General features: G+C 39.3%; 1 protein-coding gene and 1 long non-coding RNA gene across 2 annotated transcripts in view; both read right to left on the reverse strand.

The window, feature by feature from the left end:
• LOC138968601 (uncharacterized) overlaps positions 1-1,395 on the reverse strand; it is a 7,205-nt gene extending 5,810 nt beyond the window's left edge. The window contains exon 1 of the long non-coding RNA XR_011456235.1: positions 868-1,395. This is a non-coding gene — a long non-coding RNA (uncharacterized lncRNA). The remainder of the gene's footprint in view (positions 1-867) is intronic.
• Positions 1,396-3,805: 2,410 nt separating this feature from the next.
• Positions 3,806-15,244, reverse strand: part of LOC138968599 (CD109 antigen-like) — a 47,818-nt gene continuing 36,379 nt past the window's right edge. The window contains exons 24-35 of the mRNA XM_070341193.1: positions 14,895-15,033; positions 14,364-14,540; positions 13,062-13,143; positions 12,128-12,296; positions 10,485-10,580; positions 9,646-9,811; positions 8,277-8,479; positions 7,456-7,635; positions 6,760-6,834; positions 6,053-6,310; positions 5,236-5,341; positions 3,806-4,033 (exon numbers count right to left, since the gene is read on the reverse strand). Coding sequence (XP_070197294.1) covers positions 3,954-4,033; positions 5,236-5,341; positions 6,053-6,310; positions 6,760-6,834; positions 7,456-7,635; positions 8,277-8,479; positions 9,646-9,811; positions 10,485-10,580; positions 12,128-12,296; positions 13,062-13,143; positions 14,364-14,540; positions 14,895-15,033 — 1,731 coding nt within the window. The 3' untranslated portion in view covers positions 3,806-3,953. The remainder of the gene's footprint in view (positions 4,034-5,235; positions 5,342-6,052; positions 6,311-6,759; positions 6,835-7,455; positions 7,636-8,276; positions 8,480-9,645; positions 9,812-10,484; positions 10,581-12,127; positions 12,297-13,061; positions 13,144-14,363; positions 14,541-14,894; positions 15,034-15,244) is intronic.

Genomic DNA, 15,244 nt, shown 5'->3' on the forward strand with positions numbered 1-15,244 from the left:
CAAACTTTTATTAATTAGCTTAGCTCCCTGTGATTTTTCGAGTGACTTCTTGTGTGTGTTCGCAAAAAAAGAAGAAGAAAAACATAACAAAGAAATAAAACCGTCGGCGAGTCAAGAGTATATTGGACAGCAGTAGAGGTGACAGTGCCGCACAGATGTCAAAATCACGAAAAATGTAATAGATCGTTCACAATGTTATACCCATTTCTCAGCTTACATAATAATAATAATAATAATAATAATAATAATAATAATAAATAACTTTTCTATAGCGCGAGTTCCATCAATTGGCTCCATAAATCAATGATAGTAAATCAATGCATAAGTAACTACGGGGACGTTCGGTTTCTAGTGCAATTCTGACTTCACCAGCAGTAACATGCAACTTAATTACGTGCGCAACGCACGTCTTGAAAACGTTTACTGTCATTATCACAAATGCTCAATGTTGCACAGTACACGGAGACAATGTCTACATGTATGTAGCCTAAATACTATATGCATAGCGGAATATTTGTATGAATTGTTCATTCAGCAAAAATCCCTAGGCTTAGGAAGTTTTAAAGCCAAGCCAGAGCAAAATGTGTTCATTCTTTTCGTGGGTTGTAAATAAAACTTTTACAGAAATGCCGTTCCAGGAAACATTGTCGAACACAAACCCGGAAATGTAAATCCTTCACTCAGATTAAGGCGCTTATGACTGAAGACTGATAAACGATAATGTAACATCATCATTAGAGACATCAGTATGCGTGAAAGTCGCAGAGTTCGACGGCAAATAACAAATGTTAAGCATTTTATCTGTTCCTGGCAACAGTCACAAAACGAAATCTTCTACAACACTTTGACAAATAAATGAAAACTCACCTCGAACAGACACGAACACAGAAACCAAAACCACGATACAATACAAGGTGCGCAGGAAAATAGGAAGCCTCAACTCCATCTTTGGCCGGTCTTGCGGTCTTCGCCGGTCTTGCTATGAAGCGGCAAACGTTTTTTGTTTCTGTCGAAACCGGTATAGTAATCTACAACTGGTTTGACATTTAACGACAAGGTCAGATACCTGAAGAGTGTCGCTGTGAGCGTGTGTGGACGACAGACAGCACACAGTGCTGATAACAGCTACACGCTCTATCCTTTAGCAGATAACGGACACAGCTTGTCAACAGACCACTTCGCAGTCAACGACTGATTTACTAGTGTGAGAACGTGTGTTCGAGCTGCAGCCTATCTCGCCCAGTAATATTTTCACTTTGAGAAATCGAGTTATACAGTACAAAATACTGTGCAGTAGTTCTTGTCACTGTCGTGCACCGTGATTGTTGGGTATTCCCTGATGGTTCTGGCTTTTAAAGGAACAATCAGTTGCTTATTAAAGTTACTCATCGCGCGGCTGCGTCAGAGGTGTCTTTCCCACGGCTTGCTTGAAAATGACTAAGTAGAGCCGAATGTGTGGTCAGGTGCGCGTGGGTGTAAAATCGGTAGTAAAAGAATAAACTGGAAGAATCAGATTATCAACTGGCAAAGTCATTGAGATAATCTATCACATGAAATTAATAAACCCTGAACTTCAAATGAGGTTCATTTTGGTGCGTTGAAACATTCTGACTGGACGGAATTAGTAACATAATATTGCATGGGTAGCTCATTGAACAGCGTATAAGGTAACGATCCCATCCCTAAAATACAACTTGTACCTTCCTACGATCAAATACTGACGTTTAATGAATCCTGTGTTCATTTATTTCATAATGGCAGCGTCGATGAACGATTTCCAAATAAGGAAATGTACATGGGTGTATTCTTTTATTGAGTGGCGGAAAAACAGATGAATATTTTTGTTCATATTCAGTCAATATTTGACTACATGATTTAGCGAGGGCGGAATGTGTGTGTATATATATGTTTGTGAGTGTGAGTGTGTGTGTGTGTGTGTGTGTGCGTGAATGTGTGTGTGTGTGTGAATGTGTGTGTGCGTGCGTGCGTGCGTGTGTGTGTGTGTTTGTGTTTGTGAAAAATGCCAAACACGCTATTGATAGAAGCACGGGAAGTGGTTTCCTTTTATTTAAATTGAGAGCCTTAGAGAATCGGATCATTCTACGCAGTCCTGGCTCCAGTAAGCATGTCTGTGTCTTCGATCTGTAATGTGTGTGTGTGTGTGTTTGTATGTGCGTGTGTGTGTTAGTGTATGTGTGCGTCTGTGTGTATGTGTGCGTCTGTGTGTGTGTGTGTGTGTATGTATGTGCGTGCGTGCTGCGTATGTGTGTGCGCTTGTTTGCATGTGTACTTATCTGTGCGTGCGCGATTGTATATGTGTTAGTGCCCGCGTGTGTGTATGTGTTTACAACAACACATTCGGTTGGTATTTTTGAATGAAATAATCATATTAGCAATTGTACTTGGCAATTGTACACGAAGAACATACACTAGTGGGCATAGAATTGTGATATTGCCATGCCCACAAGGTAGTCCAAATGCCACCATCCGCTTGCCCGGATCTGTGCTTCTGAAAACGTTATCATTCTATAAGCAGTGTCTTTCCTTTAAAGAAAATATATAGCTCACCCAAAGTAGCATTTTGTGAGACATTCGTAAGTTATTACGTAGAGGTTACATGCCGAGTCTCAGTGATTATCAAAAATAATGGTCGAAGTTAGCGGATCATGAAAAATGCGAGCTTTAGCGAGCTTTTTCATGACCGCGAACTGAGACCATTATTTTTGATAATCACTGAGACGAGGTGTGTAACCTCTTTATTCCTCCTTTCTTCAGTTATTCAAAGAAAAGAGGAGGTTTTTTGCGAAAGTTTGATCGAATCCTATTCACTCAACCAGTCAACCTGCGCAGGCGATCGATTAATGCGCGGTTGTATAGTTCCGTGCAAATCATTCCATTCTGTTAACACTTCTTGTCAGTTTTCTTATTTTGGACTAAAATCAAGTACACAGATATGCTGTTATTCTGCTGTGGCGGCAAAGGCAGATATTGTGTGTTCTGTATATGTTTTGGTATCGGTTAGGATAATGTTCTTTCGTCAAATGGGACTAGCAGACGAACTTTTGCACCCGTGTTCCAACGTTAAAAACTGTATGAAGTTAAGTTTTCTGGGGAAAATAGTGTATGAAACCGCTTTATGTTGTTTAAATTGATGAGATGTGTGCATTTGGTTGCGTGTGATCTGTTTATTAAATGAAATATTGTTGAAAACTGACCGTCGGATTGCAGTCTGTTGTCGAAGAAACTGAGTGAAAAGAAGGGGAACTACTCTTGTCGCTAGACAAAGTATGAGTTACTTGCCTTGGGAAATTGCTTGTGATGAACGTCTGATCTAGATTCAGAAAACAACCGAACTCATGGATTTTATATGGAGATTCATGTGTTCAGGCCTGTAGTTGTTAATTTAAATGCGGTATGTTTGTATTGTTTGCTCCAGAGATGTATACTTCGTACATTAGAGCGTTCGGAACTTTTCAGTCGCAAAAAGTAGTACCGAAACAGAACAACCTCTCAACCCATTGCACTATCGAGGATTCAGGCTGTTGCTGGGTCGTTATTTGTTTGGTTGCTGGGTCATTATCGAAAAATAACTACCCCTACAAGTTTACAGAGGTAAAGAAGCAGAGGGGGGGAATACGCGCAAATAATGTGTGGTAGAAACATGACTGTCTGCAGAAGTATGATATTATTTCATGCGTTTGGATTCGTGTGTGTTGGACGAGACAAGTGGATGAGTTGAAAGCCGAGTGTTATCAATCACACAATAAGCAAACTCGCCGCTTACTCGAAGCAACATAATGATTCATATAGTTAATGCTCTTTATTTATACTTGGCTTTATGACACAAAAACAACTTTTGGCAGCGGTTCACGAAATGTCGGACCCATATTTTGTGTACGTCGATCTTGTTCAAATCGCCAAGTTATTCATCTTCTTTCCGTCACATTCTGGGATTACTGACAGCCCATGTAGTTGGGCTCGACTTCGCACACTCCGAACTGTTTGATGCTGTACATGGTGGTGTACTCGTCATCTGCAACATATAAGATACGATAAGATAAGATGTTATAAGATAAAATAAGATCAGATAAGATAAGATAGGTACGATAGGATAGGATAGGATAGGATAGGATAGGGTAGGGTAGGATAGGATGTGATAGGATATGAGAAGAGAAGAGAAGAGAAGAGAAGAGACGAGACAAGACAAGACAAGACAAGACAAGACAAGACAAGACAAGACAAGACAAGAGAAAAGAGAAGAGAAGAGCACTGCAAAGCACAGCACAATAGAAGAAACGAGAGGAGAGGAGAAAAGCTAACTATTTATTTCCGAGGTAATGGTATGACAAGAGAAGAGAAGAGACGAGACGAGACGAGACGAGACGAGACGAGACGAGACGAGACGAGACGAGAGATGACAAGACAAGACAAGAGATGACAAGACAAATTTTTAATTTCCGAGGTAAAGGTATACAATCAGCTTTTACTCATCCAGCCCCAGACCCGAGAGTGACTTTTCTAAATTACATGGAGACATGAAAGTGAACCGATGGCAAAGGTACAGTATTGTGTTGTCATCCAGCTAGATATGTCATCAAGCAGCTAGAAGGTACTCTTAAAGGCATGTGTTATTCATGAATAATAACAATCATCACGTTTACAACATTGATACATTTGAACTATGCAAATGGTTCAACAGCAATTTTATACAAATGTATGGCCTGATATGGTGTAAGCCCCGTGTGTTCCTTAGCTGGGTTTTTTTTATACGAGAAATTGATTTACTCAATAAAAGCATATGGCACAGAAGGTCATAAGTTGTTGAAGATAGACAAGTGCTTTGTTTAATACCATATAATTTGCAACAATTTTTGTTGTTTTGTTTTTTATATCAAAGGTAAAGTTACTAGCGTGAACGTTTTTTTTTATTACTTCTTGACTACCGAAAGAATTTAGTTGAAAAGTCCAATAAAACTAAATATATAACATGCAAAATATGACAGTTATACCAAAACTGAGAAATTGGTGGGCAGGGAAGCCAACCATTGTGCTGTAAATGCAAAGGGTATATGTACAGCGGTTGTTTCCCTTGTAAGAGTTTTTTTTCCTTTATAGCAAAGTGCCAACCTGATACGTATTGTGGCAGTCAAAGGGTTGTTAGGCATGTTTTAGCATAACAGTAGATCTATTAAGGTAACCAGTTCCAGTAGATCAGAAATAAAATGACACCCTTACCTGGCCTGTACAGGTCAAAAACTCTGACTGGGACCGGTTTGTTGTTGGCCACAGAGCCTTTGGTCATTCTCAACCTTAGGACAGAGCACTCATCTTCAGTGCCCAGCTGTCAGCAATGAAACAAATTATAAAAATGTCATGTTAATACAAATACTTCATTTCTTAATAACTTGTCCGTGTTCAGCTGGCAAATTGCCCATCCTTAATGACTACAATGATTATGACAGCTTGGATTTCACTCTGTAGTACTAGAACACCTGCACGAGGAATACAAAGTTTAGCATCTGACAAATCGTGTGCGTTCAGTATCTGGAGTTTTTAGTGTTGTTTTACCCTGTACTTTTCCCATGTGACCAATCAATCAATAGGATAAAAGAAGTTTCAAAATAAGAAACTGTTTAATAAATCGCATAGTTATCAATGATACTACCTATATATGCATATTTTGCGAGTGTTCGCAAAGTGCGGACAAAAGCCTGGTTGTTCATAATTATACACTTTGAGAAAGTACCTACATAGGTGTATACCACTGATCAACACTTCTGACGTTTTTCCCAACCTCCTTTTAGTAACAAGCATTGGAAGCCAGAGAAGACATTCTCTTCATTTCACAGGTACATAAAAGTTTACAAGACAGCTGTACCGAGGCACAGTAAGGAATTGATTTTCTCTTTTTGGTTGTTTATATAAACTTTGTGGAAGTACTTGCATAGTTATATACCATCAAAACTTCCGAAATTTCCCCAACCTACTTTCAGTAACACGAAGACATTGTAAAACATTTCACAGGTACATTCAGTGTACAAGACAGACGTACCGAGGCGTAGTAGAGAATTGCTTTTCTCTCAAGGAATTCAACGTGGCCAGCGGCTCCAAAGTCTGAACCTTGCCTGTCGATGTCATAGCCGCTGGGGAAGGCGATCTTAGAGATGACGGGGGACGATGACACAGTGGTCGTTGTGCGTCGCACACAGGTGGTCACCACGAAGGCCTTGGCCGTGTTCTTGGTGACAGTTGATACTGCACTGAACGACTGTTTTACTGTGTCTCTGGCCAGGTTGTAGTACAAGAACACCTGCACGTGAAACACAAAGGTTAGCATATGACAAATCGTGTATGCGTTCATTTGCTGTTCACATCAGTTCCCCTCCGCTGCCAGCTGTATGGAGGAAAGGAGGACCTGGAGAAGACAGCATCATTTGTCTCGCTGTCTGGTCTGACAGTATATGACAAGAAGAAGAGAAGAAGAAAATGTTCTGTTCACCTAACACCCTTTTGCTTTGGAAAGTTCAAATTGTTGTTGAAAACATCTAATGATTTTGTTTTCCCGAAAGTAAACACCCTTTGATGCAAGAAACAATCTATCTCAATTGCACTGCGCAAAACGAAGGCAACAAAAAGTCCAGTCTGCTATATTTCTTTGTGTAGATGCCTGCGATCACAGCCTGTTTTCAATAAATGTTTTCAAAATATGTGACCAGTACTGGTGAACATCACTTTAAAAACAGTGTGGTAGGTACATACCTGTCCAAACACAAACACTCGGGTTTTGCTTGAAGATTTCGCTTTGACGGTGACTGAGTGGGGGTATTCGCCATCCTGTGGGAAACATAAACAAATCATGAGTAAGTAGGTAAGCAAGTATTCAAATTAGTTTGTGTTGCTGTCTTTAACATTGTCCATCTTTCTGAATAATACTGACATTTTGCATTCTGAAAGTCCAAGTAAATTAGTCTCCCGAGATATTGCATGAAACAACTGACATCATAATTGTACATCTATCTACATGTGTATTAGATCAATCACAGTGTTTTGACGTGGGTGTAAACTCAGAGTCGTTCAAGACTATCTTTTTCAACAACAAACAATTGTTAATGGGCTATGTTACCAAGGCCTCGCTTGAGTTTAACAATTAGGAAGATTAAAGTCAATGTTCAAGACTGACATATAATTTCAATGATGAATGTGAACAAAATTCAAAATCAAACCATAAGTTGTGAAATTATTTCACAACCAGAATTTACTTAGATTCAGAACTCAATGAGAGAGTCAGCTAATGGCAAGATGCAAAAGGACATAAACACTCTAAATATAGACAAGGACAGTTATTTTTACTGTTGTTGTTTACATTCCCAGCGCTTCCATCCCTTTGTTTGTTAGTTATGAAACTATTGATTCAAACTACACTTCTCCTGTTCGGCTCTTTGTCTTTGAAGTTACCTCAATAGGCAGTATCACTTCTTGAAGATCTCCCACAGAGCTCTTTTTAATGGTCATTGTTGTCGTTCTGACAGTTCCAGTAGAACCACAACTCCACGAGACTTCAATCTCGACGGGTGAAGCGCCATCAAAGTTCACAGATGTAAACTTCGACAAAGCTTCGAAGCCTACAAGCGTGTCCTGTAAGAAAAAAAAAGAACAAAAAATGCCAATGGTGACGGCAATTACACATTTGATTTAGTAATGATTCTAATGATGTGTCATATTTTCTTCCTCAGGCACCGGGGTGCTTTTTTTCTTCGGTAAACGAGCGTTCGTGATGATATCTTAACAGTATTATTTTCATCATATCATAATTGTTAACATGCTAGAGCAGGCAAAGTTTCAAAGTGTGAAACCCTTGAGACCACATTCTTAGAGCCTTTTTTGTTATAAAAAGAACAAACCTCTTATTCATCAGGCCCCTTGTGACATAAGCGTAAGAAACAGCGTAACAAGTTATTTGTAATGTGACAAGTTATTACATGGAACTGTCTACATCGGCTCTAGATTCATTTGACATTTAGAAAAGCTTCTTTTTAGGCTTTAAAGACAAAGACAAAAATTGAAAAATGAAACATGCTTCTCATCAATGTTCTGCTTTAAATAATTAAACTGGCTACAACAGTAGCAAACAAATAAATACATAAATCATAAAAAGATCAATAACAAATAAAAAGATAAATGAATAACTGTATCATTAATTAACTATTTACTAAATTCATCAATAAACAATAAAGAGATAAACAAATAAACAAATAAATGAATAAATAAAAGCCCACGTGTAGGGTGATGAATCCTCCATAGGGCTGCCTCTGTTCGTTGAGCCATCTGAAGACGGGGAGGGCGTCAGTCACCGATCCCTTCAAGAGCATAGCGAGCACTGCGTACGATGTTGCTTCGATACTCAGAGGGTTGGTGTCCCGGTACCATTCATAGTTCGTTTGTTTGAGCACACGGGGTATAGACCAGAACTTCATTTGTCCTGAAACAGAATCGTAGACGTACACAATGTACCGATACGAAAGAATCATTGGATTTGACCACACAAGGGTATTAACGAGAACTCCTCATTAATTTCATGAAACAGAATAAAACGTGCACAGTTTCCAAATGTGATTTTGTTTTTGGTACAAGCTAAACTCTTTCACAAGGAAATGTTTTATTGGAAAACAAAAGTTGTTTTCTTCTCGTTATATTTTTTCAGGAATAACATTTCAAATACACAATTTTGATGTATGAATGAATCACAGGTACACGCATATATTTCTCAAAAGGTTACGTTTATATTAACATCAATTGATTTTATTCTCGTTTAAGGCATTCTTAACCGCATTTGGGAATTCCAAACAAAACCAATAGCAAACGAGTGCAGGGGGGGATTTATTTAAGAAACGGATTGACTGTTTTATATTTTGTATAACATAGATATATATAATGCATACTTTATATAATATATAATGAGCTGTTATTGATATTATAAGATCGTTAAATAAAGCATCTCCGTTTGTAAGCCCTAATATCTCATTGAAAAAAAAAGCTGATCCCCCCCCCCCCCCCCCCCCAAAAAAAAAAAAAAAAAAAAAAAACGAGTGCAGATTTATTTTGCCCCAACACAAACATTCAGCAAAGCGAAATTAAGAAAAAGAAAAGTACGACCAGTAGCCTTTCACACGAGCTGTTATACCAGAATCCACAAAGAATCATTCTGCCAGGAGTGCAAGTGGCTGATTTAACTTTTATAACTCACACACATTGGCAGCGCGACTCTTGTTGCATGCTAGCTTTCCACTTGGAGGAAGCGATACGAATCCAAGCAATGAAAAATGAAAAAGAAAACCTCTTACTGGTCTGCAACAGCATTATAGGTTGTGCAGTTCCTTCAGAGGAGGACGTGATCCGAATTTTCCAGCAGTGATATTTTAAAGGAATCGCAAAATGAAAAAGAGAATCCTTTGCTGGTCTGCAGCAGTACTTTTGGTTGTCAAATATCTTCAAAGGTTCTCACTCCACCCTCGACCCAGCATACCTAAATAGGACGAAGGGACGTTACAAATTAACAACTAATCTCCCTCCACTCTAGGTCCAGCATACTGATTAATTGGGCGAAGGGACGTTACAAATTAACAACCTGATCCCCCTCCACCCTACCTTGAGTTGTTGCCAGGCTCTCCACTGTCTTAAGAGCATCACCGGCTTTAGAACTTCCTGTCAACCCGAGGGCATAGGCCACGATGCTGGCAGCATAAGGATCGTTTCCACAGCCTTCCAGGTTCTTTTCCACGTATTTCACTGCTTGCTGTAGTGCGCTGTTCAGCTGAAGTAGAACAAATATATTCGTAACTCTAAGAAGAGTACACGTGCATACAAAATAAATTAAACAATACTTCCAGTCATACAAATAAATGGGCAATTTGTGCGCAGGTTTTTGTGACGAGGCCTTGTATGATAAAACCGGTTATATGACCAGAAAGGCAATTTATTCCCCATTTATTCAGCAAACAGATTGATTTTACATGATGGGGTGTCTCTACAGTGGAACAGACAACACAGACACCCCGGACACTCAAAATCGCATGACGTAAAACTAATTTGAACTAAATTCTTTTCAAAGTAACGTTCCAACAATGTTGCACACCTGAACATTATTAGATTGATGTTGTGTCCAGTGCCGTTTATGTTCTATATACATCCACATTCAAGTCATTTTGTTGACATTTTTAACCTACATGTCGTTCGCTATGGTCATTCAAAAACATGATTTTATTATTGTTAAACTACCAGACAACAAGCAAACACATTTTAACTCCGATATTTCAGGTGATCAAAGTTGCTACAATACACACAGCGACTGTAGTTATGATTCTATGTATATATATATGCTTGCTTTGTGCCGTTATTAATTTTTAAGAAAAGAACAAAAACGGTTTGAAGCAAGCTTTTTGCTGAATTCCTGGGGGTAGGGGGGGGGGGGATGGTTTTATACTTACCCTGCCTTGGTAGAAGGAGGACATGCGATCATAGAAAGAAATTTTCACTTCCTGCAGAGCTATTGCGACAAAGGAAGTCAGCTCGATTGACCCGCTCTGAAATGGAAATTGAAATTGAAACACATAGAAAGTTACGTTAGCAAATGGGCATTTTAATAACATTACCTGAATGTTCAATTTTACTGAAAATATGAATTGTTTGATGTCCAGAACAGAGTTATACACAACACCCTTTATATATAATAAATAATTCTCTTTATTTATATAGCGCCTTATCCGAAGTTCAAAGCGCTTTATGCCGTGTGAGATGGAATTTTTTACACAATATATCACGCATTCACATCGACCAGCAAACCTCAAGCCTGTTAGGCGAATGTTCACCTTTCGCGGCCTTTATTCCAAGTCACACGGGTATTTGATGGACATTTTTATCTATGCCTATACAATTTTGCCAGGAAAGACCCTTTTGTCAATCGTGGGATCTTTAACGTGCACACCCCAATATAGTGTACACGAAGGGACCTCGGTTTTTCGTCTCATCCGAAAGACTAGCACTTGAACCCACCATCTAGGTTAGGAAAGGGGGGAGAAAATAGCGGCCCGACCCAGGGTCGAACACGCAACCTCTCGATTCCGAGCGCAAGTGCGTTACCACTCGGCCACCCAGTCCCTTTACAGCAGCGAATTTGATCTCTCGGGGAATACGTGTTTAGTTGATTTTTGATAAACAATTAGTGACTCAGCGTACATACGCGCATGCCTTTGAACTACACCAATAAGACAAATGCCTAAGTTGTTGGGTTGCAACGTCTCTTTAACCTATAGGGCTATGTAGGACCAAAATGCTTCGGTAATCTGGGAAATAATTAGATATAGTATGTATTATGTGTCTTAAGAGAGATCTGTTTTATGAAGAAAGAAAGAGGATAATGGGCATATCGCATAGTTTTCAAATCCATTAAATCTATTAGGCTATGCGGACCCAAACTGCCAGAAAATCTGGGCAATCAAATAGTCTGTATTCTGTTTCCTGACATAGATTTAATTTGAGAGAACACAAAAGCCATAGACAAACTATACCGTCTTTAACGTCTTTTCAACCTATTCAGTAGCTTTACGGGACCGACATGCCTAGAACATCGGGAATATACAAATGTTCTGCATTATGTTTTCTAACAGAGATCGAATTAGACAGAACACAGAGGAAGAGAGTAACGTCACGCTCATAAGATAATTGCCTATGTCATTTTTTGCTGTTTTGAGAAAAACGCAAAAAACTTTCTTTGGTTTCTGTCTGCCTATCTCATTTTAGTTATAAGTTGCAAACTGCCTATCTCGAGCTGTTACCACGGGATAAACGTGAGATAAAGAGCTGACAGCAACATTTTCAATCAGCAAATCTGCACAAAGAGCTTTTGCATACTTTCACATTCTCAAAACAAATCTTCCTGTATCATAAAGAAAAAGTGCCTAACTCAAGAAACGAGATCGGCAGTTTTGCTTACGTTACCGTGGCAATGGTCTGAGAGTTTGTACTCTCTAACCCATGCTAGATACCCTTCCAGTAGCTTCCTCTGTAGTTTCACTACAGAAATGCCTAACACTGAGATAGGGATTTTCTTATGAGCGTGACGGTAATATACCTTCAGTTTGTTGTGAGCGTCTCTTCCTGGTTCTTTGAAGCTTCCGTCAACATTCTGCTGGCGTTCTAGCCAGTACACTGCCCTGCTGACCAGGTTGTTGTCGACGGTGACGACATTGTCGCCTAGTGCTGCTGCCTGAACCAAACTCTTCACGAATGCTGCCGTTACCCTGGAAGTAGGGTTCAACGGAAAATTACAAAGGAAGAGAGAAAAGGAGCGAGAGAGAGAGAGTGAGAAACAGAATGAGATAGCGAGAGAGAGTGAGAAACAGAATGAGATAGCGAGAGAGAGTGAGAAACAGAATGAGATAGCGAGAGAGAGTGAGAAACAGAATGAGATAGCGAGAGAGAGTGAGAAACAGAATGAGATAGCGAGAGAGAGTGAGAAACAGAATGAGATAGCGAGAGAGAGTGAGAAACAGAATGAGATAGCGAGAGAGAGTGAGAAACATAATGAGATAGCGAGAGAAAAAGTGATAGAGAGACGATTTTATCAAGCACAAAATTAAAGCAGGTGTGACCAATAAATGCTGAATGAAAGACATGAAGACAGGGACTTCACAATTCATTAACTCAACATATCTAATGCTTTTGCAATTATGCTCAAAGATGAACGCATTGCGCACATTTTTCCCCTCTATAAAGAGAAACAGGTTTAAAGCAAGTTCTCGACCTGATGGCAGAAAATTTGGCAATTTGCTTAAACCACCGAGCTGTGTATACCTCTGTGCTTAAAACAGATGTATTTATTGTTTCGTAGTTTTAAGATAACTTTTCCTTTTAATTTGATTTATTTATTCATTCATTGTGAACCGGCTGTACTTGTTCAGGAGACACAAGCGCTTACTTTCATCCCAAAAGGTAACTTCAGGATATAAAACGTTAATTAATCGATAACCTAGCTAAAAGTTCAAAACTAAATTACAGGTACGCACCTAACACTGCCTGCTTTGTCCTTGTTACCAAAGGCACTGAATGAACCGTCAAAGCGTCTGGACTTCAGTTGAGATTGGAGGGCTAGAAACAGACAGACAGACAGACAGACAGACAGACAGACAGACACACACACATACACCACACACACACACATACACACATTATACAGACTGCTTAAACTGACAAATTGAACCATTCAATAGATTAATCGACCTTTGAAGCAAAAATTTGCTGACAGTGACAGCAAGCAATTGTTGAATATGAATGAGCACAACAGTAATAGTCGACTATAGGAAAGACTATTCAGTCAGTATTTGGCTGACCCTTTAATCCCTTTACAAAGAACAAAACAACAACTAATAACGAACGAACTGCTCTTTCAAAACTAACAAAAAATGTCAGATGCAAAGTAAAGTGTCCTGTTTAATGTCTTTACTCATGTACCCGAAACGACCTTGTATACGCCCAGTATCGAGCAAACGCCCACCCCCTACTTTGGGTCGATAGCTGTGCATTGGGCATACTACCCAGTAAACGCCCACCCCCCACTTCACAATGTCACGACAATTATTTTTGGAACATTTGTTTTTAGTGTTTGTAAACTTCCGCATGCAGTATACAGGTAATTCACCCGAGCGTATAATGACAAGATGCTGTTATAAAGGCATACCGGTTATTAATACTCTTATCGCAGTGCAGCTGAGTTATAAAAGAGAATTGAGATTCTCAAAGCTCTTCTGAAGTTGCACAGAATCTAATGGCTTGAATCAGTGCAAATGAACTGACTGCCGTGTGTGCTTGTTTGTGATGTTGTTCGGCGTTGACTAATGACAGTTCTACGAAGCAGAACGGTCTCGAATAGCAGCTAGCATCTGCTGAAGAGACATTAAACCCCAAAACCAACGAAGCAGAACTTTTTCAATTTTCACTTGAGTTATGTCACAAAATGTGTTACCAAACCAAAAAGCAATTGGATTTCTTTCATGATTTGCTTCTAGGTTTCGTTCACTAACTCGTGTGTGTCAAACTGAAAGAGACACATAGACTGGATTTTTGTTCTTCTACAGTAACAAGCCCCATTGCCAATTGTATACCAAGCAACAACATATTTATATTTCTAACGAGAAACTGATCACGCACAGGGTGCAGTACCAAGTAAACGCCCACCTCCAACTTTTGGCCACAATTGGTGCATAGGGGGGTGGGCGCATACAAGGTCGTTTACGGTATTACTTTTATGTACAACCATATTGTTTCAAAGAAACTTTGAGCTAATTTCAAATCTTGTTATGGTTACAAACCGGTCAACAGGAACATCTTGGTCCTTCTGTCCATGCGATTGTTCAGTCCATTCGTATTTTTAAGGAACTTGTAGACGTAGACAGCAGGGGCAAAGTTGACAACGTTCTGGTCACCAGTAGCAGACGGTAGTCTCACGATGTTCCTCAAATTCTCTGCGGTAATGCCCAGCAAGTTTCCTGCAAGACCATGTAAATTATATATTTTGTCAATAATTAGACAACATAAAAAACCCAGTGTATTTATGGTGTACCCCTTTGCTGGTTGTTTATGTCATGCTCACGCTATTATAAATGATGCACTTATCAAACATTTCTGCTCCTCCATTCTATGTTCTTAATGATTGTGGAAGAAAAGTTATTGACAAAGTAATGGCATCACGAGGGATGGTGCTACTTTGTCAATATCTTTTCTTCCACAATTAAAGAGTACCGGTACATGTTCTTGAAGTGTATCGACCAAAACACATTATATGTATTTATTTTGTATGTCTAATGAAGATATCAAGTCTTCTGGAAAGGAGCCACACGTACCAGAAACCTGGAAAGCGACCATGAGAGAATCCTCTTCAAATCCAGTGGGCACGTCAAGGTTTACTGTTGAGGTGAACGTGTTCCCGTTTTCAATTTCCATGAGAATAGGGTAGCCATGAGTCCTCTTCACACCAAGAGGCTGCAACAGGTCAGACAAGAAAACATTACTTTGTGTTTAGCTCCACGTTTTGGGGACAGAAAACCATCAACAGATTTTGAGATTATTTTGATGTATACATTTCTGCCCCAGAACAAGTTGGAACACTACCTTGTTCAACACATCTTAAAAACATCAGGCTACAAAACTGTCGATTTCAATTTAAACTGTCATGTTCTTATTTGTGTCAAAG

This window comes from Littorina saxatilis, linkage group LG6 (genome assembly GCF_037325665.1).
Source record: "Littorina saxatilis isolate snail1 linkage group LG6, US_GU_Lsax_2.0, whole genome shotgun sequence".
Classification (NCBI taxonomy): domain Eukaryota; kingdom Metazoa; phylum Mollusca; class Gastropoda; order Littorinimorpha; family Littorinidae; genus Littorina; species Littorina saxatilis.